The sequence below is a fragment of the Lepidochelys kempii genome, chromosome 1, assembly GCF_965140265.1.
Source record: "Lepidochelys kempii isolate rLepKem1 chromosome 1, rLepKem1.hap2, whole genome shotgun sequence".
Taxonomy (NCBI): Eukaryota; Metazoa; Chordata; order Testudines; family Cheloniidae; genus Lepidochelys; species Lepidochelys kempii.
The window spans coordinates 39,866,617-39,892,766 of record NC_133256.1 but is presented as its reverse complement, the minus strand read 5'-3'; the positions used below and the strand labels follow the sequence as shown (position 1 = coordinate 39,892,766).

General features: G+C 40.5%; 1 protein-coding gene across 3 annotated transcripts in view; it reads left to right on the top strand.

The window, feature by feature from the left end:
• Window positions 1–10,548: 10,548 nt before the first annotated feature.
• ZDHHC20 (zDHHC palmitoyltransferase 20) overlaps window positions 10,549–26,150 on the top strand; it is a 77,424-nt gene continuing 61,822 nt past the window's right edge. For 2 of the 3 annotated variants that reach the window (XM_073339972.1, XM_073339964.1), the window contains exon 1: window positions 10,549–10,766. In XM_073339972.1, coding sequence (XP_073196073.1) covers window positions 10,649–10,766 — 118 coding nt within the window. In that variant the 5' untranslated portion in view covers window positions 10,549–10,648. Of the gene's footprint in view, window positions 10,767–21,020; window positions 21,147–26,150 lie in introns of those variants that run through there. The other variant, XM_073339981.1, reaches the window with a different exon arrangement.

Genomic DNA, 26,150 nt, shown 5'->3' with positions numbered 1-26,150 from the left:
ATAGTCTATTCATGTCCTTAAAGCCTGCCAGAAAAGGAAAACCTTATCTCCAGTTTCTTGGGTCAAGTAATTCATGGCAGAAGAAGCTTTTACACAAACAGTTAGCTATTCCCCTTGACCTATGTGTTGATCAGGATTATGTTGATTACACAGCATGACCTACTTGTCTGACAATAACTAATTTGCAACATAATAGTATAATAATCTCTTGTTCTTCTATCATTTGTTCCATCAGAAGATGTCAAAATATTTTACAATTTATTAATTAACTCTCAAAACTCCCTTGTCAGTTGGGTAAATAATATCTCTTTTAGAGAAAAGAGAACAGTCACGGAGGGCCTGATTTGTCCCTGTTGTGCACTTTCTTTGGTCATCTATGCCTGTGCAAAGTGAGCGTAAATGCTATCAGATTGCAATTTCCCACACATGTACACAAAGTCAGCACTTTACACCCACAGTTCACAGGTGCAAAGGACAATCCAAGGTGCAAAGCAGATTAAAGATCACAAAGGAAATTACATGGGAATAGATCCCAGAATAGATCCTTTGCTTTAAAACACAAAACCATCCTTCCTCTCCAACATAGAGCAAGACTCTATGCTTCTCCCACATTTCCTATGGTGGCAGAAGCAGCAAACTAGAAGTAGTGGCAACCTCACCTTTTAAACCTCGTAAGTATGGTCCAAAACTCACCATCCATTATTATTTATGGATTAGTTTGTAGTATGGTAGTGCCTAGGAGCCTATCATGGACCAGGAATTCTCCGTGGTAGGCACTGTACAAATACATAAAGAGACAGTCCCTGCCCCAAAGAGCTTATCGTCAATCCACAGCATGTGTCCCTAGACTGAATAAATATAATTTTTAATGGTTTCTCTCTTGCACTGCAGGAACTAAGAGCATCATACAAGTGAGACACTACAGTAATGGCTCTTGTTACTCCTTTTGAGAAGGGAATGGCATTCCTCAGAGCAAGGACTGTATATCTGTGCCGTTGGCCAAAGGACAATATGTAGAATAGGCTGCAATTTTTACTGAGGCAATTCTCAGAGGGGCAGAAAATTGTCCTGGGGATGAATATAGCCTTTCATGAAAGCAAAAGATAAAGCTTGTATTATCCTGACTGAAATACATATATTCAATTGAAAGGCACCCCTGGAAAGTAGTAATGCTGAAAGAGACCTAGAGATGATAGTGGACACCAAGTGAGATGTGTTTGCGATGTGACATAGCAGCAAAAATACTAATACAGTATTTGGGCTACACATGCGCAAACATTACCTCAAGAGGCAGTGAAGTGCTAAGTTTATTTTATACAACTCTGGTGCTACTGAACCTGAAATATTACATTCAGTTCTGGCCACCTTCCCAGAAAGATATTGACAACATGGAATGAGTTCAGAGAAGAGCAATAAAAATGATTAGAGGTTTGAGGGATTAATTTGTGAGAAAAGATTATATATATAATTTGACTAAGAGATGACAAAAGAGGTAACAACAGTTTACAAATTATGAAGGTGTAAAGCACCTTGGAGAAGGATGAATTATTTAGTGTGGTACAGTATGCAGCGGTATGACTAGGCATGGTTAAATGAAACCAAGAAAGGGAACAACATTTTGAATATCAGATACAATTTCCTATCATTGAGGTTCATTGCACTATGGAAGAATCTCCTGGGGAAAGTGATAGAAGTCCCATTCACTTGAAGGATATAAAACTAGATGGGCAAGAGGCAAGCAAAGAAAATGTAGAGATGAGAACATGCCTGCATGAGCAGAGAAATGAAGTGGATACGCTAATAGGTCTTTTCCTTCTCTAATTTCTGATTTACAGCAGTATATTTTTCTGAGGTAAAACAGACTCATAAAGTATAAATTATAACAAAATAAAGCATAATTTGTTGTGAAATGGTTCCTTTTTATCATGTGATTTCTGTGGCTGCTTTAAGCTCTATTGTAAGCTCTTTGTTTTAGCTAGGTGAACACAATTTCCACAAGGTGGCTCCCTTGCTTTTCCAAATATTTGTTTTCCCAATTCCATAAAACTTTCCCAAAATAATCCCTAGAGCATATCTTTTAGAAAACATCCAATCTTGATTTAAAAATTGTCAGTGGTGGAGAATGCATGACAACCCTTGGTAAATTGTTCCAATGATTAATTACTCTCCCTGTTAAAATAAAAATATATGCCTTATTTTCAGTCTGAATTTGTCTAGCTTCAAATTCCAGCCATTGGATTGTGTTACACCTTTCTCTGCTAGATTGAAGAGCCTATTATTAAATATTTGTTTCCCATGTAGATATTTATAGACTGTAATCAATTCATCCCTTAACCTTCTCTTTGTTAAGCAAGTCATGTTTTCTAATCCTTTAATCATTCCCTTGGCTCTTCGCTGATCTCTCTGCGATTTAGCAATATCCTCCTTGAACCATGGACACCAGAACTGGACACAGTATTCCAGCAGTAATCACACCAGTGCCAAATAAAGGGGTAAAATAATCTCTCTACTCCTATTTAAGATCCCCCTGTTTATGCATCCCAGGATTACATTAGCTCTTTTGGCCACAGCGTCACACTGGAAGCTCATGTTCAGCTGATTATTCACCACAACCCCCAAATCTTTTTCAGAGTCACTGCTTCCCAGGATAATTCCCCACCCTGTAAATATGGCCTACATTCTTTCTTCTGATATGTACACTTTTACATGTAACCATATTAAAATGCATATTGTTTGCTTGCAGAGTTTACCAAGTGATCCAAATCACTCTGACTCCATGCCCTGTCCTCTTCTTCATTGTTTACGACTCCCCCAATTTTTGTATCATCTGCAAATGTTATCAGTGATGACTTTGTTTTCTTCCAGTTTGTTGACAATAATGTTAAATAGTATAGGGCCAAGAACTGAACCCTGCGGGACCCCACTGGAAACACACTCATTCAATGATGAGTCCCAGTTTATACTTTGAGACCTATCAATTAGCAAGTTTTTAATCCATTTAACATGTGCTATGTTAATTTTATATCATTCTAGTTTTCTAATGAAAATGTTGTGTGGTACCAAGTCAAACACATTACAGAAGTCTAAGTATATCACTATTTAACACTATTTATCAACCAAATTTGTAAGCTCATAAAAAAATATCAAGTTAGTTTGACAGCATCTATTTTCCATAAATCCATGTTGATGTGCATTAATTACATTAACTTCCTTTAATTCTTCATTAATCAACTCCCATATCAGCCATTCCATTATCTTGCAAGGGATTGATGTCAGGCTGACAGGCCTCTAATTACCTGGGTCATCCCATTAACTTTTTTTTAAAATGGACACATTTGTGTTTTTCCAGTCTTCTTGAAATTCCTCAGTAATCCAAGACTTATTGAAAACCAGCATCAACTGTGAGATCATCAGCCAGCTCATTTAAAACTCTTGGATGCAAATTATCTGGACCTGCTGATTTTAAAATGTCTGATTTAATACCTTCCATTTAACATCTTCTGAGATACTAGTGGAATGGAAAGAGTGTTATCACCACAATGTATCATCTGTTTATTCTCCAAATACAGACCAGAAGTATTAATTTAACACTTCTGTCTTTTATTGATAATTTTACCAATGGACCAGTACCATTCTCAAAATTCTTTTTTCCCCCTACTATATTTTTAAAACTCCTTCTTATTGTCCTTTACTCTGCTGGCCACAGATTTCTGCTTGTGTCCCTTGCTTCTCTTATCAGTTTTCTACAATTCCTAATATCCAATTTATATGCATTACTATCAACTTCCCCTTTCTTCCATGTGCTTATATATATGATATTAGAGCTGCCTTGACTTCCCCTCTAAACCAGGTCATTTTTTAAAATCAGCACAGCCTTCTTCCTTGATTGTGGCTTTTTGGTCATCTAGAAATGATTCCCAATTATGATTCACATTTTTCTGATTAAATTCTTTCTTCCAGACCATTTGGCTCATAAATTTTTTCAGGTTTGTGAAATCGGCCCTATTAAAGCACTAAAGTGTGTGTGTGTAAATATATATATAATTTTTTTTAACTGGGTCTGCTTACCGTGTATATATATATATATATATATATATATATATATATATATATATATCACTTTATTCTTTTTTCAGAGTAGCAGCCGTGTTAGTCTTTATTCGCAAAGAGAAAAGGAGTACTTGTGGCACCTTAGAGACTAGCAAATTTATTTGAGCATAAGCTTTCATGAGCTACAGCTCAGATGCATCGAATGCATCTGATGATGTCTCTAAGATGATACATCTGATGATGTCTCTAAGATGCCACAAGTACTCCTTTTCTTTATTCTTCTTGCACATTATAAATATAATCAAGTCATGATCACTTGTTCCTAAGCTACCATTAATTTTTAGTTCTAAGATCAGTTCCTCTTTATCTGTTAGGAAAAGAATCCCCCTCATGTTGGCTGCAACACTTCTTGAATTAGGAAATTGTTGTTAGGGGGCTTATTCCTTCACCCACTTACTTCCCTGGTCCTTCTCGCATGAACAGAGAGCAACAATACCCGAAGTCCAAAGGTGCAAACAATTTGATGTTTATTGGGGTGAACTTCCAGCAAGCATGATTCCAGTTTCCTTCCTTAGTGTCCTCCTTCCCAGCTCTGACACCACAGAGCCTTAGACCTGTGTCCCTGTTCCCATTCCTACCCTTAGCCAAACATGATCCCAACTTCCTTACTCCCATTCCCTGTTCCCATTTCCCCCTTTAGCAAAACATGATTCCAATTTTCTTACCCCCATTCCCTGTTCCCATCTCACACACCCACATGCCCAACCCCACCCACACCCAGTCACTTCCTCATTGACTACAGATTATATAGTAAAACTTGAGTTCTGCTTAGCTATACCTTAACCAATCATTTTCCTGAAATTTAACTAACCAATCCTAACATATTGTAACATGATTATGTACCCAATTATATCCCACCACCTCAATTAGTTTACACCCAGCAAAATTAATTATACAGCAGACAGGAACAATCACAGAACCAGACAGAGATTATACAGACAAACAACAGCAAAGTGGGAACTATAATGACAAAACAATACAGAAGTGAGGATTTCACATCCCAGCTATTGATAAGTGAGTTCTTGCCAGACAGGATGCTATCAAACTAAGTTTCCTTTTACATTTTCTAGGCACTTCCCTTTCTCTGGAGGTGATAGGAATACAATCCTGTCCTGATAGTGCCTAACAGCCCAATAGCACCTTATTTCAGTGTGACTAGTTTGGAATGTGAGGATGTGACCGTTCGCTTCCCAGCTTATGGCTGCCTCTGCTGCTTAGCCAAAGGCCTGAGCCTAAGCACAGGGCCACAAACTGTCACAGTAAGAGAAGGACCTTACACTGGCAGACAGTGGTTTTGATTCTTTCTTTTATACCTCTATCACTAGCCAAGTGATAAGAATACACCTAAATTCTTAGAGTATAGGCCTTTACAGACAGGCATGAATATCTATATCCTAACAATTGTCATCTACAATGTTTAGAAATTCCAAGGATGTTTTAGTACTGGCAGCATGAGACTGCCAGCATATGTCACTTATATTGAAGTCCCCCATGATCATGCAGCCTTTTTTCCTGAACATTTTGAATAGATACATAAAGAAACAGCCACCCTGTTCTCTAGCGTGATTTGGTGATCCACAGAAGACACCACCTTTTAGCCCATCTGATGCTTCATCTGTTAGGACACTGATCCATAAACATTCAAGATCATTTTCTTCCAAGTTATCAGTGACTCAGAAGTTCTATGACCTTCATTATACAGGAGGTCAGACTAGATAATCACAGTACTCCCTTCTTCTGGCTTTATGATCTATGAATCTATTATTTATTTAACACACCAGACAGAAAGGTCAGTTAAGCAATGTAACTATACAAGAAAGAAACATTTCAATAAATTCCAAACATCTTACCTTCAGCTATGTCTAAGTATCAGAGTAGGCATGTAGAAGCAGATTACAGTAAACACCATGTTATTCTGTAACTAAATTAAGGCTCAGTCCTTTTATTCTCACGATTGTACATGTAGAAATTATGAAAATTACCAGTTACACTATTTTCTGAATGTGAATGGATTTTTTTGTGTGATAGAAATTAACATCAAGTCATTTAAATTAAGGCATTACTAACGGAGATAAATCCCTGTGTAGAGATATGATTATAGTCATACAGTCTAGTTGTAAATAAATATTTTACCACACTGTGCTGTATGGGTTATTTGAGCAAGGACCAAGGGTAAAATCCTGGCCCTATGGAAGTCAGTTAAAGTTTTGCCATTGACTTCAGTGGGGTCAGGATATCACACCACATCTTTCCATGTGTTTGTGTAGTGTTTAGCGTGAGGCCCTGATCTTGACTTGAACCTCTGAGCAGTATTGTAGTATAAATCAATAATAAATGCATAAATATAGAGGTATTGAGATTTAAGGCTGGTTCTCCATTGGAAGGGAATGTTATCTAGAATAGGGTTATGGCAAGGGCCTAGAAGACAGAACTCATGGCTGCTGTTCCTGGCTCTCCCTCTACCTTCTTGCATTACCTTGGATGAATCACTTAACCTCTGTTCATCCATTTGTAAAATATTGTCTTTACAGGTGGATTGTGAGAATTAGTGCTTTGAAGTCTTTGGATTAAAGGCACTCTAGAAGTGCAAGCTATTTAAGACTTGTGTATTTTGCACTAAATTTAACAATAGCTTAAAAGCTACTTTCACCTCTCTGCTCACAAGTCCACTGTGAACAGACAAAGTCTCCCAGCAGGCTGTGCAAAATCATCTAGAGCTAGGAACTCTGAGCTATGTGGCCAGAAGTCATGGTGCCTAACTCAGCTGAGTATTTTGTCTGAATCAATACATGACCCAACAAGCAAATCCTCAAAACACATATGTGAGCAGAGTGTAGATGCACTCCATCATGAGATACATAACTCAAGTTAAAAACAATCAATTTAACTGTGCAGTCTCGACAAACTCATAGGTGCACTGAATGGGCCCCAAATTTTCAAATATACTCTAAAATATTTTGGCTCAGGACCTTATAACTGATACTATATATCTTTCTGTACTATATGTCAACATGCACACTGAGTTACTGCAGTTTGTGGTAAGTAAAATGCAACAAACATACATTTATGATTTTTCCTGCAAACATAAAATATTAATTTGTCCAGTTTATAATAGAAATCTCTATTGACCCTCACTGTTGTCAGATCTAAAACATATTTAAAGTGCTGCTCTGTTCTGAGAAGTAACTGTACAAATGGTAACTGGGGTTTTGTTGTGTCTTAGTCACTTGTTACACAGACTAGTTCAGTTTACAAGTTTGCAAATGGTTTTCTTCCTGGCAGCCTTACAGATTCAACCTGAGCTTTGGAAATCAAGGTAGGTTCTTTCCTTATCTTCTGTTATCCCTTGTAATTAAGAATCTTCAGATGTGTCTTCAGATTGTGCCTTCAGTGTCAACTGTACGACTCCAGTAATGTATAATTCATTAACAATTTAAATGTATTGAGATTCTCAGACTTAAATGTATTTAAGTGCGAAGTATATATTCCTATAGTAATATATAGTACTATATTATTGTGACCCTTGTTCTGCTGCTGATTCTACACTTGTAACCCCAAAAGTGAATTCTTGTTGCTTTTATTTTCTAAATAGTTTTAAATTGTCAAAAGGTTTGTTAAATGAAGAACATTTTAGAATTATAAAATGATTATATTTTTAATATATAGTAAATCTATTTGACAGAGTGAAAATAGTATGTGAAGAATATTTAATAACAATATAATCACCAAATTTGAACAGAATATAATTGAAGGTATGCTCTTTGGCCACCAGAGGGTGCTTGTATTGTATTATCCCACCAATACAAGAGAATTATAAGAAAAAGTTCATTATTTAAAAAGTCAACAGTATAATAAGTTGAGGGATAGAGAAGACTTTGGTGTCCATTCAATCCAGTTCTGGGGGAAAAAACTATTTGAGAACTGGTTTGGCCCAGTCCTTATTTTTCCTAATCAGTTTGCCTATCTCTAACCATCATAATCATAGAATCATAGGACTGGAAGCGACCTCGAGAGGTCATCTAGTCCAGTACTAAGTATTATCTAGAGACCATCCCTGACAGGTGTTTGTCTAACCTGCTCTTAAAAATCTCCAAGGATGGAGATTCCACAACCTCCCTAGGCAATTTATTCCAGTGCTTAACCACCCTGACAGTTAGGAAGTTCTTCCTAATGTTCAACCTAAACCTTGCCGCAATTTAAGCCCATTGCTTCTTGTCCTATCCTCAGAGGTTAAGAAGAACAATTTTTCTCCCTCCTCCTTGTAACAATCTTTTATGTACTTGAAAACTGTTATCATCCCCTCTCAGTCTTCTCTTTTCCAGACTAAACAAACCCATTTTTTTTCAATCTTCCCTCATAGGTCACGTTTTCTAGGCCGTTAATCATTTTTGGTGCTCTTCTCTGGTCTTTCTCTAATTTGTTCACATCTTTTCTGAAATGCGGCACCCAGAACTGGACAGAATACTCCAGTTGAGGCCTAATCAGCAGAAGTAGAGCAGAAAAATTACTTCTCGTGTCTTGCTTACAACACTCCTGCTAATACATCCCAGAATTATGTTTGCTTTTTTTGCAACAGTGTTACGCTATTGATTCATATTTACACTGTATGTGGAGTTAAATTCCAAATGAATCTAAAATTGATTCTTTGACAGCAAATCAAACAAATATCCAATTGACTAGTTTCCATTTAAACCAGGAACTAGATCACATTGCCTTGAAGTAACCAGCGCTGAGGCAACATGAAATAAGGCCGCTCTGATTGTGCTGTTCAGGATGGTTAAGAATCGGGTAAAGGTGTAATGGGAAAAAACCTGTGAATATTCTGAATCAGTTCCAAAAGCTAATTCTATATATGTTAGATACCCACTAACAGGTGATTAGGAGGGGAGTACTGGAAGACACGTTTGGGAGATGTGTGTCATTAGGAGGATAAATGCTTAGGGGTGGATTACAAAAGGTTAAGGGATTTGTAGGGAGTTCATAGAATTGTAGGGCTAGAAGGGACCTCAAGAGGTTATCTACTCCAGCATCCTAAGCTGAGGCAGAATCAAGCATACCTAGAACATCCCTGATAGGTGTTTGTCCAATCTGGTTTTAAAACTCTCCAGTGATGAGATTCCACAAGCTCCTTTGGAAGTACATTCCAATGCTTAACTATATACCTCCCTTGCTGCAGATCAAGCCCATTACCTCTTGTCTAACCTTTAGTGGGATATGGAGAACAACTGATCACTGTTGTCTTTATGAAAGCTCTTAACATATTTGAAGGCTGCTATCAGGTCTCTCCTCAGTCTTTTTTTCTCTCAAGACTAAACATGTCCAGTTCTTTTTAACCATTTGAAATAGGTCAGGTTTTCTAACCTTTCATAATGTTTGTTGCTCCCTTCTGGGATCTCCCCAATTTGTCCACATTCTTCTTAAAGTGTGGCACCCAGAATTGGACACAATACTCCAACTAAGGCCTCACCAGTGCTGAACAATTGCCTCCCGTGTTTTACATACACCCCAGAATGATGTTAACCTTTTTTTGGCAACTGCACCACATTGTTCATTCATGTTCAGCTTATGATCCACTCTAACACCCAGTTCCTTTCAGCAGTAATACCTCCTAACCACTTGCAGCTGATTTGTCCTTCCTAAGGGCAGTACTTTGCACTTGTCTTTACTGAATTGAATGTTATTGATTTCAAACCAATTCTCTGATTGATCAAGGTTGTTTTGAATGCTTGTAACCCCTCCTAGCTTGGTGTTAGCCACGGACTTTAGAACCACGCTTGCCATTCCTTTATCCAACTCATTCATGAAAATATTGAACAGCACCGGACCCATGACTGGCCCCTGCAGGCCCCACTAGATAGTCCCCCCCCCAGTTTGACAGCGAACCTTTAATAACCACTCTTTGAGTCTGGTCTTTCATCCAGTTTTGCAGCCTAGACCAGGTCACCCAAGAGACGGTTTGGGGACAATTGGAGGGGGCTGTTGGATGTTAGCCAGGGTAGTGGATAGATAGTGTGGGGGGAGCGAGCGTGGAGGGACTGGGGTTAGGATGCGAAGTGGGGTGGTCTTGGGGGATAGGCTGTTTGCTTATGTAGACAAACAGGCAGCCCTGCAGGAGGCTGAGAGCATCTGGGGGCTGTGAGCAGAGGCAGAGGGCACTGGGGAGAAGCTGGGGGCGGTTTGGGGAGACGGAAGGGCTGGCCCGCCTTTGCGGGAGAGGCTGTAGCCGGCTGGAAGAGCCCGGGGCAGGCTGAGGGGGAGGTGGGGCCGGAGCGAGGGGCTGCGGGGGAGCCCGAGGGGCTTTGCGGAAGGAGACGGGAACCGGGGGAAGGTTTCCGGGCCCCCCACACAGCGGCTGGGGGGCGCCGCGCCCCACCCCTCCCGCGGCGAGTTCCGGGGGGCGGCCGCTGCGCAAGCTCAGCCCCCTCAGCGTGCGGGGCGGGGACGGGGCGGCGGGAGGCTCCGTAGCGGCTGTAGCCCCAGCAGCAGCGCCGGCGCCGCCGAGCCCCGATGCCGCCCCTGCAGCGGCTCGCCAGGGAAGATGGCGCCGTCCCACGTCCTCAAGTGCTGCCAGAGGGTGCTGGCCTGGGTGCCCGTGGTCTTCATCGCCCTGGTGGTGGCCTGGTCCTACTACGCCTACGTGGTGGAGCTGTGCGCCTGTGAGTGCCCGGGGGCGGGCGGCTGGCTGGCTGGCTGGCGGCGGCCGGGGAAGGGCTGCCGGACGTGGCGCTCCCACTTCCCCCAGCAGCCTCGGGGGCGGCAGCGGCTGTGAGAGCGGGGAGTCCCCGTCCCCCACCCCCGGTTAGCCGTGCGGTGCCCCGGCTCCCCGATCTCGGCCCCCAAATCCCGCCTCTCCTCCGCCGGCTAGTCGCGGGGCTGAGCAGGCGCCGACCCCACGGATCCGTGTGTCATGCGGGGCCCTCCCCGGGGGTCCCCCGCTCGTTTGCGAGGTGCCTGGTACGGGGTGTCCGTCCCCGCGGTGCCCGTGGCTGCCGCCTGTCACTTCAGCTAGCCGGGCACCGAGCTGCTTGGGGGGATGTTCCAGCACTTGGCTGTTGCCCTGCCTGTGAGGCTGCTGGGTTGCTTGTTTTGTGTCCCTCATGCTGGAGCTTTGCCTCACACTTGGAAACGAGCAGGCTGCGAGTCGCAGGTGTGGTGTGGTAGCTCCTGTTTAAATTGTGGCAACTCGCCCTGGTGCCGGAGGATGCCCCACAGATGTGCTTCTTTAAAAAAAAAAAAAAGTCCCTTTAACTTGGCCCTTGAGAGGGGAGGCCGCGGCAGTTCCTTGGTTTCTGCAAGCTTTAGGGGTGCTGCACCCGTCCTTGCTGGCTGACTGTAGGAGAGCATCCAGCAGAGTGCCGAAGTGGTGGTGCTAATAGGCCTAGTCTCATAAACGAAGGCTTCTTGGGGGAAAGACCAGGGTGCCAAAGAACCTAGAAGAGTTAAAAGAGAGGAAGGAATGGGCTGTGGGGAAGAGATGTGTGAGAGGGATGTAACAGGCTTGGGACCCTGTGGAAGGGACTGAGCTTCCTGTCACTTGAAGTCAATAAAAGCGACTCAGGGCCTCTCAGAAATCTGCCTTTAGGATCATTGTAACTTACGCCAGGTTTTGGTTAATTCCTTCACCATCCATGGTTTCTGTCCCTACTTAAATAGATAACATTATTTATGTGTGTTTCCCCTTCTTTGTTAGCTTTTGTTTTGTTTTGACACTGTTCTTTCATCCCCTTTGAGATGATGTGGGGATATTTTTAACTGAACTGTTGTCTTCTTTTAAAAATAAATGCCTAGAAGTTCATGTTTTAGAAAGTAATACTTTTTGAGTTCTTCAGTGTTCTGTCTCTCTTCTGATAATGAATCCTAGAACCTAGTGTCACTGAAATGTGATTAGAGTGAAGTCTTTTAGACAGTAGGGAAAAAGGATTTAGAGCTTAGATGTTTCCTGCTGTCAGGCTATTGGTAGTGTAATTCAGTGTTATGTAAATCTTATTTGTAGACAGTGTCATTCAGGATGATATTTATCCTTTTCTTATATCTAGATCTCAATTTAGACTGAAGTCTTATGGTATTGTTCAGTTAAGATAATTTGTTCATTTAATAATAATAACAACACATTGCATTCACATAATTCATCAGAACTTCAAAGGATGTACAAACATAATAAAGACATGTAGTGTTTCAAACCTGTAGGTAGTCTGTGTAAAAGTTGAAATGCATAAAAATAGAAGACTGGAAGACAGAAGAGTGCACAACTAATATATATATATAAAGGACTGCCAATTAATCACTTGATTAACTCAAAAAAATTAATTGCAATTAATCACACTGTTAAACAATAGAATACCAACTGAATTTTGTTAAATATTTTTTATGTGTTTCTACATTTTCAACTATATCGATTTCAGTTACACCACAGAATACACTTAGTGTACAGTGCTCACTTTATATTATTTTTGCTTACAAATATTTGCACTTAAAAATGATAAAACGTAGTAGTTATCAATACACCTCATACAAGTACCGTTGTGCAATCTCTGTATCATGAAAATGTAACTTCAGATGAGTTTGTTTTGTTACATAACTGCACTCAAAAACAAAACAATGTAAAACTTTAGAGCCTACAAGTCCCCTCATCCTACTTCTCGTTCAGCCAATTGCGAAGTTCGTTTACATTTACGGGAGATAATGCTGCCCATTGCTTAATTACAGTATCACCTGAAAGTGAGAACAGGCGTTCACATGGCACTATTGTAGCTGGTGTCACAAGATATTTATGTGCCAGATGTGCTAAAGATTTCCATGCCTCTTCATGCTTCAGCCGTCATTCCAGAGGACATGCTTCCATGCTGATGACGCTCATTAAAAAAATAATGCGTTAATTAAATTTGTGACTGAACTCCTTGGGGGAGAACTGTATGCCTACTTCTCTGTTTTACCCACATTCTGCCATAGATTTTATGTTATAGCAGTCTCGGATGACGACTCCACACATGTTGTTCGTTTTAAGAACACTTCCACTGCAAATTTCACAAAATGCAAAGAAGATACCAATGTGAAATTTCTAAAGATAGCTACAGCACTCGATCCAAGATTTAAGAGTCTGAAGTGCCTTCCAAAATCTGAGAGATGAGGTGTGAAGCATGTTTTCAGAAGTCTTAAAAGAGCAAAACTCTAATGTGGAAACTACAGAACCCAAACCACCAAAAAAGAAAATCAACCTTCTGCTGGTGACATCTGACTCAGATGATGAAAATGAACATGTGTTGGTCCGCACTGCTTTGGATCATTATCGAGCAGAACCCGTCATCAGCATGGACTCATGTCCTCTGGAATGGTGGTTGAAGCCAGGGATGTCCCTAGCTATTCTGGGGCCCTACGCAGCCCCCCACCTCTGCGGGGGGGAGGGGGAGGCAGCGGCGGGGCTGGCCCCAGGCCTCTGGGGGGGGCTGGCTTGGGGGGTAGGGGGAACCAGCCCCCCCCCAGCACTTACCGGTGGCGCAGCTGGGGACGGGTCTGCACTTCCCGCTGCTGGTGAGTACAGGCCCAGCCCTGCTGCAGAGCTCAGGGGAGTGGGGGCGGGGCTGGGGCGGAGCAGGGGCCGGAAGGGGCGGTGGTCCTGGGGAAGAGCCGGAGCAGGGACTGGAGCAGCACGCAGCTGCGCAGGGCACCAGGAAATTTGGTGCCCCAAATTTCCTGGTGCCCTACGCAGCTGCGTGCTTTGCGTATGGGTAAGGATGGCCCTGGTTGAAGCATCAAGGGACATATGAATCTTTAGCGCATCTGGCATGTAAATATCTTGCGATGCCGGTTACAACAGTGTCATGCAAATGTCTGTTCTCACTTTCAGGAGACGTTGTAAACTAGAAGCAGGCAGCATTATCTTCTGCAAATGTAACCAACCTTGTTTGTCTGAGCGATTGGCTGACCAAGAAGTAGGACTGATTGGACTTGTAGGCTCTAAAGTTTTACATTGTTTTGTTTTTGAATGCAGGTTTTTTGGTACATAATTCTACATTTGTAAGTTCAACTTTCATGGTAAAGAGATTGCACTACAGTACTTGTATTAGGTGAATTCTAAAAATACTATTTATTTTGTCTTTTACAGTGCAAATATTTGTAATGAAAAATAAAGTGAGCACTGTACATTTTGTATTCTGTGCTGTAAATGAAATCAATATATTTGAAAATATAGAAAAATCCAAAAATATTTAAATAAATGGTATTCAAATATTGTTTAACAGTACGATTAATTTTTTTCATCGCTTGACAGCCCTAATATATATAATTTCTGTTTATGAGGCCATGGAATATGGAAATACTTTACACTAATTATTTATATAGACTATGTGAAATGCCTTTGTTTTTTCTGTTTATATGGTGCAAACCTTCTATCACTAGTTACAAGGCATATCTGATATTTGGACAAGCTTGTAAAAATCTGTATGTATAAGACCCTTACAGATAAGATTTTCCACTGTGTTTAAGCATAGGGAGAAGTATTTGGATCACTTGTATTTTTGCGGCTGTTAATCATATTTCATATTTTTTTAAAAAAATAAGAGTAGTCTGGAGGAAGAAGTGTGAATACTATAGACTTTAGGCATCAAATCATTTAGCTTGGTTATACATATTTACCCTTTTTAGTTAGAAAAGGTTAAAATAAAACCTATTAAACTATGAGTGATCTTTAAATTCCATGTAATATGTTTATGTAGACAAGCTTGACACTATACCAAAATTTGTGTCAAAGGTTCTGATTTGTGGACACATTGATGGGACTAGTCACATGAGTAAAGTTATTCCTATGCATAAATGTTTATAAGATTGGACCTTTCTTATTTTGTGACGGTCTCTTTTAAAACTGTCAAAGTACTTGCAGCCAAATTTTTAGCCAGCCTCTAACATTGGATGATCTGTGGTTTCTGGGCACAATTATTTATATTACAGTAGCTCCTAGAAGCCTCAAATGAAATTTTATCCCCATTTTGTATCTGTGCACAGTGAGAGACTGCCCCTGCCCTGAAGAGTTGATGGTCCAATTGAACAAGACTATATGAGGCCTAGTCTACACTAAAATATTAGGTCAGTTTATTTACATCAATCAGGGGTGTGAAAAAATCCACACCCCTGAGTGTCATTGTTAAGATGACCTAGGTTCTTGTGTAGACAATGCTAGGTTGACAGAAGAATTCTTCCATTAACCTAGCTACCGCTTCTTGGGGAAGTGGATTACCTAGGCTGACAGGAGAGTCCCTCCCATTGGTGTCGGTAGTGTAGCATTTTATGTATAGACAAGCCCTCAGGGTGTTCCTTGATTACAGGCAAGGAATTGAAACACAGGGAGACTAAATGACTTGCCCAAGTCATTTATGCAGGAAGGCTTTGGCTGAGTCAGGAATTTTAACTAGTTCTTCTGAGCCTCAATTCAGAGTCTTGACCTCAAGGCCATCCAGTGTTAGAGGCTGACTAATTGTACCTGTACCTTGAAAATGTTGGCCCTGAGCCTGGAAGGAGCTCTAGGGATGGATCCCTAAACCTGCACAGCGTCCCACTGAATTCAGTGGAGCTCTGCAGAGAAACCGGGGTCCATCCATGTGGAGATCCTTGCAGAACTGGGGCTTTTGTTTGTATTAAAACCCTCAGTTGCATGCATAAATCATCTAGCCATTTTGCACTCTCAGTGCAATTTTTTCATCCTTAATGTTTGCAGGTGCAACTGTGCAGGCTGTTCTTGCAAATTCAGCCTTTAATAAAAGGAAATCTAGATCATTATTGTATTGCTATTTTAAGTGGACTCTTGACATGTTACCAGTCAAAAATCACTGTGTTTGGTATGTCTTGTGTTGTATTTTCTATGACTGAAAAAATAGTTGATGCTTGAATTTTTTAAAATTTTGTGTTATGTAGAAGTCTTGGGAAAAGGTTGGTTGATGTGAATATTTACTGATAGTGGACAAACCAAGGGATGGAGAATGTAGATTTGTGATGCTCTTCTTTTACACGTCAGTTCATTTAAAAAAAACCCACATACCTTAGTCATAGCTCAGAATGCAAAATTACTGGATGCTTACCTTCTTTTGGCAAGTAGATATCCCTACTTAAAGGGGTAATATTATTTGTTTGTTTGTTTTGTGGCATGTGTGTTTTCTTTTTGATTGGGAACTACTGCACTGTATATTGTTGTGAAGAGCAATGACAACTCTTTTAATACACCACTAATATGTGAAAGTGACGTGACCTCTGCAAGGGCAGAAATGGGGCTGTTAGTTTCACTTCTCTCATTCCTCAGTGAAATACACATGGGGCAGATGATATGATTGCTCTTGTGGAAAAAGACACAAAGGCCATTAAGAGGCAGATGGAAGGAAAGGCTAGAAAAGAAAATGCAGACAGGAAAGTGAAAGGAAGAGAGCATGAATGAGAGAGAAGTGGAAGGTAGGCAGGGCCATAAATGGCAGTGTCTACATACGTCCTTTCTTAACATCCTGGGGAAAAGGATTGTCTGAGTATTGACTGCATGAAGAGACATCTGGAGAGTTTGGGAGCATTCTTTGTCTATTCCCTCAACCATAACTTTTTATTGTATTATCACAGTTCCTTGGGGCCCTGGCCCATGACTGGGGTTTGGTTGTGCTAGGCACTGTACAAATACAGAACAAAAAGATAGTTCCTGCCTTGTAGCCCCTCCTTACTAAATTAATAAAGGTGCAGAAAGGTATTCACTGAGTAATTTAGTGGGCTACCAGGATGCACGTTTAGTATCTTGTTTGTAAACTTCGCAAAAGATTCTTGAAAACAAAATTAGATAGGATATCAATATTGGGAGTACCTGTTGTCTCTGTCCCCATTCTGTTTATCTTCCTCTTCCTGTACTTGTTTTATTCCCACTGTTCTTTCTGTTTTTAATTATGTATTTCTCAGTTTCATGTTTCTGCATTTTTCTCTTACCCCTGTGATGGAACTGGGGCGGCTTTGTAATAATTTATAAATTCATAAACTTGGGCCTGCCTGAGTGCAGGGGACTGGACTTGACCTCTCGAGGCCCCCTCTAGCGCTACTTTTCTATTAAAAACTGTATGTTGACCTGGTTATTTGGATGTTTACTCTATGGATATATTTAGCTTAATAGGGAGCTGTCGGGAATAACCATCCGGAAAGGAAAGAATGGCTCAAAATAAGTCATTTCTCAGTAAACACTTGAGTAGTTGTTAAGAGGCTACTAGGACAGGAAAAGGCCTGTGAATGTAGGAGAGAGAAGAACTGGAAGGTTTAAAAAGAAATGGTCTCTGAAGAGGCAGTGTAGTTGTTTGAGGAAACCAGGCTGAGGCAGACGGGCTCTACTGCAGGTGTCTGAAGAAGTTAAGCTTGCCTAAGTTATTATTTAGGGTGGGAAGCTTTTAGGTAAGGTAGACATGCATGTAAACTGTTTTAAAATCCATTTTCTCTAAATGCTCTGTTCCTACTGCTGAACTAAGCAATACTTTGGTTTTAAGAAGGCTGTCTGATCACTTGTACACCCTGCTCACAGACTCCTGAAGGAAAGAAACACAGGTACTTGAACTCAGTTGGACCTGCTGGGTAATAACAGTTGAAACGCTGGGCACTGTAGTCCAGGTGTGCTCTAGGTGTGGGAATTCTTGACGTCTGAGGGGTGGACTCAGAGTGACCAGAAATGCTTTACATACACATTGAATTGCAGAGTGAAAATGATTGACTAGGTTTGTGTTGTGATCCAAATGAATTTCATTCTGCACCTGGCTCCAGTGTAAAGCCACTGAATTTGGTGCTGCTGTTGGCACTGAGGGTTTCTTAGTAGTTCATTGCCTTGGATGGAGATCAGGAAGAATGATGGAGGTGGTCGTGTTAGACAAAGAATGTCTGGTTCTGCTATGTTAGTATTTTGGGGAGGAAGAAGATTTAAGGAGAAATCAGAAACCCACAATTAAGTATGATGGTCACTTTTGCGTTATTTTAAATAATTTTGGATTTTGCATAAAAATAGATGTTCAATGAGCTGATCCATGTGGATCCTCAAAATTAACATTTATCCCTGGCAGAAATTGTTCAGTGTAGAAATTGTTTGTGCATGAAGTCTGGATGACTCCTGCGGTTGATAATAAGATGCAAAGTCTTTCATATCTACGCCACTGTCTTGAATCTATGCTGGCTTGGTGGTGACCAAAAGACATTGTTCTGACCTATAAAAATGAGCTGGGGAGTGATCTTGGTCTGTTCCATACTAGACTAACATCCATTATGTACCATGGTTATAAACACACTAAATATTTAGATATTGCAGTTCACACTACTTGGTGCCATTGATGCAATCTCAGTATTGTGACTGAACTTACTTATCTTTGGTTGTGTTGCTTGCAGAACATAGCTAAGGTGCATTGGTTGGAAGTTATCGTTGGAAACTGGTAGTGCTGTTGTCAGTACTTTGCTTTCCTTATTGAGAGGGGTTCAGCTTTCTAAGGTGTCAGTCTGACACCTTTTACTTGAGTTACATTTTTAAGGAAAAAATCTTGCTGTATATTGCACCTTTTATTTATATAAACCTATACACATCTTCATTCCGAAGATATTCCAAAACCCTTAAAAATAAGTGAGTTATATAATTGTGACCACAGGCAACCAGAGTAGTTTGTACTCATCCCACCAATGGTGGATTAACTGTGGATCCAGCCCTAGGCTGACAAACAGCTGACCAATATTGTTGTTTCTTGTCTTATGCTTAGATTGTAAAGGCTCTTTAGGTCAGGGACTGTCTTTTTGTTCTGTGTTTGTATAGTGCCTAGCATAACTGGATTCTGGTCTGTGACTGGGGCTTCCAGTTGCTACAGTTGGTGGATTAACTGTAGATCTGGCCCTGGGCTGAACCAGGATCCATTGTGCAGGAAAATTCTTGTCTTGTGGAACACCCTGCCTAAATATGTTAAAACTGGGACTTTATCCTTGTTTCAGTGTAGTTGTCTAGCTACTAACCGCTATACCTTAAGGAAATTTGAAACCCTGGTCTGTTTCTGCTGGCCTTAGTCATCCCTCCACTGAGTTCTGCATGCTCTCACAGATAATGAAACCTGGGGTGTGTCAACTCCTTTGAGAGAGGAATTTGAAAAGCCCCAATTTCATTTTGGGTAAAGTTCAATTAGTTGCTTATGCGAGGGCCCAGCCAACATATGTAGCTGGCTAGAGTTTACCGCTACGTAGATAAGAATTGTTAGAGAGGGGATGTCACTTTCCAGCCACAAAACCCAGTGTGTGCTCCTTCCCGCATTCACACAGCCGTCAGACCCTCCAGTTTCACCATCCTCCATCCCACTTTTTCTAGCTGCAAATCCCTTCTGCAGTGCCCCACACCTAAAAATGTGTTTCCTCTGTGGAGGAAAGTGACTTCCCCTTGTGAATGACCTGTCTCTTTTCTCCCTCGCCTGCCCCTGAACACTGAAGCAGTATGATTTTGGTTAAAAATGCCAGTGGCCCATCTAGGCTGTGGCTCCCAATGTTATTAACACTGGTTCAGTTCCACCAACATCAACAGTGGAAAACTTATACAAAACTTCCCTAGGACAGATAAGCCTTAAATTAAATCACAAAATTGGTGGTGGAGTGGGCAATGGGACCAAAAGTGTAGCTAGCTAAAGGAACTGATTTCCAGACCATTGCTTTCACAACTAACATGGAAAACTTTTACTGTCTCTGGAATCAGCAATGAACCATTAAAGTAGAGGCAAGTTTGTCTGGTTTTTATAACGGTGGACTGGGAATGACGGTCTATCACTTTCTTTCCCCATAGCCCAGCCCCCCTCATTGATGGAACAACATATGCTTTCAAAGGTAGGATTTAGCTTCCTCTGCTGCGATGGAGGAGCAGTCTGTTGAGCTCCTTTAATCTTCAGACTAGAAACAGCATTTGTATATTTTAATAGCTAAGACATTTTTTCCCCGTTACACCCACTCTTCCTTATGGCCTTGTCACTAGGGAAAAAATGGTGTTAGCCAACACATGTTAAAATTCTAGTGAATGCAATGCAGTTTGTCATTTTCTTGTGTGTCAGATTACAAACTGTGTTGTCTTCACTAGGATTTTAGCATATGTGAGGTGTGCTGTTACCTCATGTTAGCTTTTTTCTTAGGGTGGATGCACCTCTATGTTGTGAAGAATCATTCCTACCCTGTCCTAGGAAAATATGTGATAGTCTCTGTCTTTGGTTTGTTTAGAATCCTGAATTCACTTATAGAGTTAGTCTTTACCATGGACTGTCTTATTGTTCTGTGTTTGTATAGCCCCTAGCGCAGTGGAGTCCGGATCCATGGCTCAGGCTTCTAGGTGCGACAATAATACAAATAAATAAATAAATATGTAACTTCAGTTCCCTCTATCTGTACCACCAAGCCCACAAGGGTTACTGTAAATGTAAATACAGACAGTCCTTTATAATTTCTCTGACGCACAGTCAGTACTAAGAGGCTTGGGTTGATCTGTTTTAGTGCTGTGTTCTGATAAACAAAGGGACTGTAATTTCATCTGCTTTCTCTCAAAAAGTCTTTACTCTGTATCAAAATGTTAACCCAATAGCTAACAAACAATGACAAGGTTGCACTTAACAACAGTTGTATAGTGTTTCAGTAACTTTTTGGAAAGCTCTTCTGTTTCTGTATTTGCATGAGTATCAGCAGTATATTACGAGACTTGCATATGATGCTTCTATATGAGCTCAACATATCTTGCTAATAGGATGAAGAGGCCCACAATTCAAGGAGAATGGAAAACTGGAGTGATTAGTTACAGTGAGCTAAATATTTTAGCTATCTTAAATATATATTATAAAAAAGAACGATCAGAACAGTTTTGGATAAATCTGTTACTGTTTCACTATCTCCATTTCAGTGATGGGAGTTGGGAATGGTGTCTGTCTCTTTGGAGGCTACCATTTTATATATACTTCCTATCAAGAGCTTCAGCCTGATACAGTGGGATTGACAAATCTGATCCCGTTTGAGAACACTGAAAGAAAGATGATCAAACCTTTTATAAGGTATGCTAAATTAACTGATATGACCCTTTTATGTGCCCTTTTGTGGGAGTCAAGGCTTGAAATGGTGTGCATGTTCATTTTAAAAATTCTGCTTGGTTTGTTACTCTGGAGTTAACAGGTATATCAAGTTTTTTCTTCCTTGATTTTGCTCTAGGTCTCGTTGGCTGTGTTTAGATATAGATTATTAACTTTCTCATCCCTTAATTGAAAGGCCCGGACTAAAGTGTCTTCTAAATATTTCTCAGACATTGAATTTAAATGTGCAAGTTAAAAAAAAGGTTGAAATAGTCTGAATAAAAATCACTTCATTTTTCAGTTAATCAGGGTTTACATTTCTTCATCCAAATCATATCAATTCTTCAGTCATCCATAGAGTCTTGTAGGGAAATCAGGATAGACAAGACCTGAAGTTCTACTCTGCTTAAAAGAAAAAAGTTATTTTAGTTTTTGAAAACAAAATAACTTTTCAGGTCTTCCTTATACATATAAAGAAACAAAGGTACAAACCTATGTTTTCTTTTGTAGATCACCACCTTTTAACCTCTTCAAAATTGAACTTCATCCAAGTTTTTAAACAAACAAAACCAAGTAGAGCAAAAAAGTTCACCATCTGCCCTTAATTTTATGGTTAAAATATAGATAGCCTTGCCCATATTCAAAGACTCTCTCACTTGGGTAGCTCAGAAATGCATCTTCTGAATTGAGTTGTCCTTGCAACATAGTATATTTAGAATGTCTTATATTTATCTCTTTCTTTGCTTCTATAATTTGTGAAACTTCTTCTCTATATATCTGGTTTAACACAAAAGGATAATCTGTGTATGGTTATTTGTTACACCTTTTTTTTTTTTAAAGACAAATCCCAGTTGTATCTTGAATAAACTTGGGTTTTGGAATGCTGTGTTTATCCCACTCAGTATATCAATGCTTGTGCAACTTTTTTCTGATAATCCTGACATCCCTTTAACCAAACCCACCATTTCCTCAGATACAGCCAGTATGAATTTGTGGCATTTTCTTAAGTTTCATCCTTCCATGCAATGAACTATTAATTACAGCTTCCTACAGTTTTTCAGACTCTCCAGTTCAGTTGACAGTGTCACACAGTCTGGAGTGGCTAATGACCATGAGTGCCAGCTGCAGGGCAGAACCCCCAAAACTGGTTGTATGTTCTATCATTAGATTTCACCAACCCAGTAACAGATGTGAAGTCCTAAAGCACTATAACAGTCTTACCACAGAGTTACAGGCAGACTGGAATGCCCAAGGGGGCTATCTTGCCACCCAGGCAAGATGAACTGTAGATGGTCACTTTACACCAAAAATCACAACAATATTCAGGTTACTTCCAATTCCAAAGAACCAGTCACTTACCACAGGTCAGTTGTACTCAGATCTCAAACCCAAGACACAGCCTGTAGCCAATCCTGTTCTAAACTAACTAAAGATTTATTAACTAAGAAATGAGTAATTTACAAGATTAAAACAGGAAACATAGACACACAAATGAGTTACAGTCTTTGATTTAAAAGGTAGTATAAGTTTCTATAATAATCAGCTCTATATGTCTTTTAGGGCTGACCTATTCCATACACCATGGGGATCTCTTTCTTATGTATAGGAATCTTTGCTTCTTGGAATTCAGACAGCATAAAGATCCCAGTTTCTCCTTGTCTGGAATTTTTATCCTGTATCACCCAGGAATCCAAACTGATGGGATGAGATCATGCTCAGGGAGGGAGTGAGGGATGCAGTCAACAAGGTCTCTATCCTTTGATGCTATGCATTGCCTCATTTGCCTTCAGTGGGCCATCTGGTGTGTAGAAGCACTTTACCTGAATTAATGCTGCTTGTCCTGTTTGGTGAGTTACACAATTACAGAGGTTTACAATACAAACAGTCAATATAACTTTATACCATGGGCTACGGAAGTTATAAGTGAGATCAGTACATGCAGCTTCCTACATTGTTCATAAGATCTAGGCACCAAACACATTCTTACAACTTTTAATATTTATCTTAACACTGTTAACACATAGGAAAGCCAGACTGGTTTCCAGCTGTGATTTTTGTCAATGTTCAGTGGGGCTTGGGGCCTTGGCATGAGCTGCCACCTGGTCTGCTAGCATCAAAGTCATATTGATTTAATTCTTAGAAACTGCTCATAATTTCTCTTCAAAAGTGCAAACAGAGTCATATTTTTTTCCCCCAACTTAGGAGGCAAAAACGTCCAATTTTCCCTTAGTTGTATTTAGCAAAAGTGCTAATCAATTATCAGACCTTCTTGCTCCCTGGGCAGACTCCCTAACATGGTGTGAGAGGGTAGGTGAGGCAGCAGCAGACACACTAAATCCTGTAGCCACCTACTTCCCCATTTCTGCTGCCTTTGAACTTTTAAGAGGGATACACCTTAACCATGCCCTGCACCCCAGAACAATAAGAGTGAGAAATGTCTTAAGAAAACACTCCAGCAGGAATGATTCTTTGCTGTCTGACAGCATAATATTTGACTCCTGTCGTCTTCCCTCAACTTTAAGCCAAAATTAAGTCCTGTCACTTCTACCTCCAGAACATTTCAGCCAAATTGCTTGTCCACACCCTGCTCATATTCCATCATGACTATTAGAATCTTCTCCTCTGAGGTGTGTAACAGTCTTGGATTAATAATTTGATCACTGTGGCCACAGGTGCTGGCTTCCTCTGGGCCCTGGACGTTCTCAACCCCCTGCTGTGCCCTGTGCCCTGACCCCTTCCCCCAAACCCTCACCCCTGCTCTGCCCCGGGCTCTGCCCCGGGCCCTGCCCCCATCTCATCCCTTCTCCCAAGTCCCCACCCTTGCCTGTCTCTTCCCGCCCCTGCTCCGCCCCAAGCCCTGCCCCCACCCCGCCCTCTCCTACCCAGTTCCGCCGCCGCCTCCTCTGAGTGTGCCCTGTCCCAACTCCTCCCTCTCCCCCCCCAGCACCTCCTGTACATCACAAAACAGCTGATTGTGGCAGGCGGGAGGCGCTGGAAGGGAAGGGGAAGAATTGAATGACGGGGCTGCTGGTGGGTGCTAAGCACCTATTAATTTTTTTCCATGGGTGCTCCAGCCCTTGAGCACCCACGGAGTTGGCATCTATGACTGTGGCTAATGGACAGCCCCCCACTCTATCTGAAATGCAGCTGTACCAAAGTCGTCATTCTCTCCAAGAACTTTTACCATGTCACCTCTCACTCCCCTTTTGAGTCATTTTGCTGCCCTTCTGTTACATTGTGCATCAAATTTAGACTACTTGTCCTTTTCTTCGAGTCCTGGATCTCATTCAGATGATTCCCGTAAAAAAAAATTGTACAATAAATACCCAAACCTTCTGAACCATTATGATCTATGTTACGTGTATATGTAAACTCACTATCTCTGTAATCCATGTCTCTACCGGTGTATGTTCTGCCTTCTCTTGTTTGTCATGTCTACCCCCTTAGTTTTGGGGCTCTTGAGAGCAGTAACTTGTCTTGGGCATCTCTGTGTAGCATCTAGCACAGGTATGTATACAATTAACAATACTTAATCCTGAATTATGTTAGAATTAGGAATATATAACATTTAAAATAGTCTGTCCCCACATTGGTTGTTTGTCTCATTCCAGAAGCCCAAGTGCAAGCTAAACACATGTACTTTTGGGAACAACAGACTTGTTTTTGTTTAATTTATAAAACGAGAATGTTTTTTTTTCAAGACAATTTGAATTAGAACTTGACATTAGTTGATGATTCAACTGATACTTTTCTCATAGATATGGAGAATGTGTAGTATTATGTAATTCTTAAGACAAAACCTCTAACTGTGACTTATTTTTTGAAGGGTTTGGCTAAATTATCCATAAGTTTTGGATAACTAAGAAGATTTTGAAGCTTGAGACTTGTGTTTTGTCCACCAATATCTTATAAACAGGAGAACAGACTATACTTTATTAGCCAGGATAAATATAACCAAAGGCTTTCTGAGCTGTGGTTTTGTACCATAAGAATGGTACACTTGTTTAGAATGAAAATAAAGCAGTCTTTGGGTTTTTTCCTTGGAAAATTGTTCCATTTATCTAATGCAGAAATCTGCTGGAGAATGGCAGTTGAAAAAGGAGAGGTGTTTATGACAAATCAAATAAAGTGTTGTTATGGGGAAGAACTACAATTTCTTCCTTTCCTATTAACGATTAGTTTGAATTATGGAAATTTGAAGTCACTGGAAAAACTTGGAGAGGTCAGTCTAGTAAGTGTACACATAACTATAATTCTTGGCACACTGGCAGTGTTGCAGCGGTACATGTATTGGAATTCAGCCAGCAGTGTAAAGGATGGATTTTAAAACTATGACTTTTCTTAATGCTTCAGAGCTTAAATAGGTTTAACTGCTGGTTTTGGTTTTTTTGTCTGTTTGGTTTTTTTTTTATAGGGAATGTGGTTAGAGAGGGAGTTGAAAGGTTGTTCCACATTAGTATAGAATTAAATGGTTTTTGTTTGTGTGAAGTGTAATAGAGAATTAGAACACCTTACAGTTAATTATTCAGAGATTGTCCAGATTTCACTCTTCTTCATGTCATATGCAATTTGCAGAAAGACCTTGTTTACCAATTCCTAATTATACAGGTAATATACCAAAGGCAATAATTCCATGCTGTTCCCCTAGATACCCTGGTGATTGGCAGCACATGGATACTTAAGTATAGTGTGCCTAATAGGCTGAAACTCATTCTTTCAGCTTGCCCACACTAATAGACTACTGTGTGGTTTTGAAATAAAACTTCCTTTAATGGCTCTATTCATAAGCTTTGCGCAACTAAGTAATATCTTTCAGCATTAATGTAAATCCCTGTTGTTTGCTTTGACAGCAGAGTAGTGCTGACTGCATGTAGTCAGTGAATTTACCAAAAATAATTTTTGCTTGTTGCATGCAGTTTGCTTAGTCCGAGAAACTCATCCCTCACTGACATTTAATTTTTTTAAAATCTGAGATCGTCCTGCACAAAA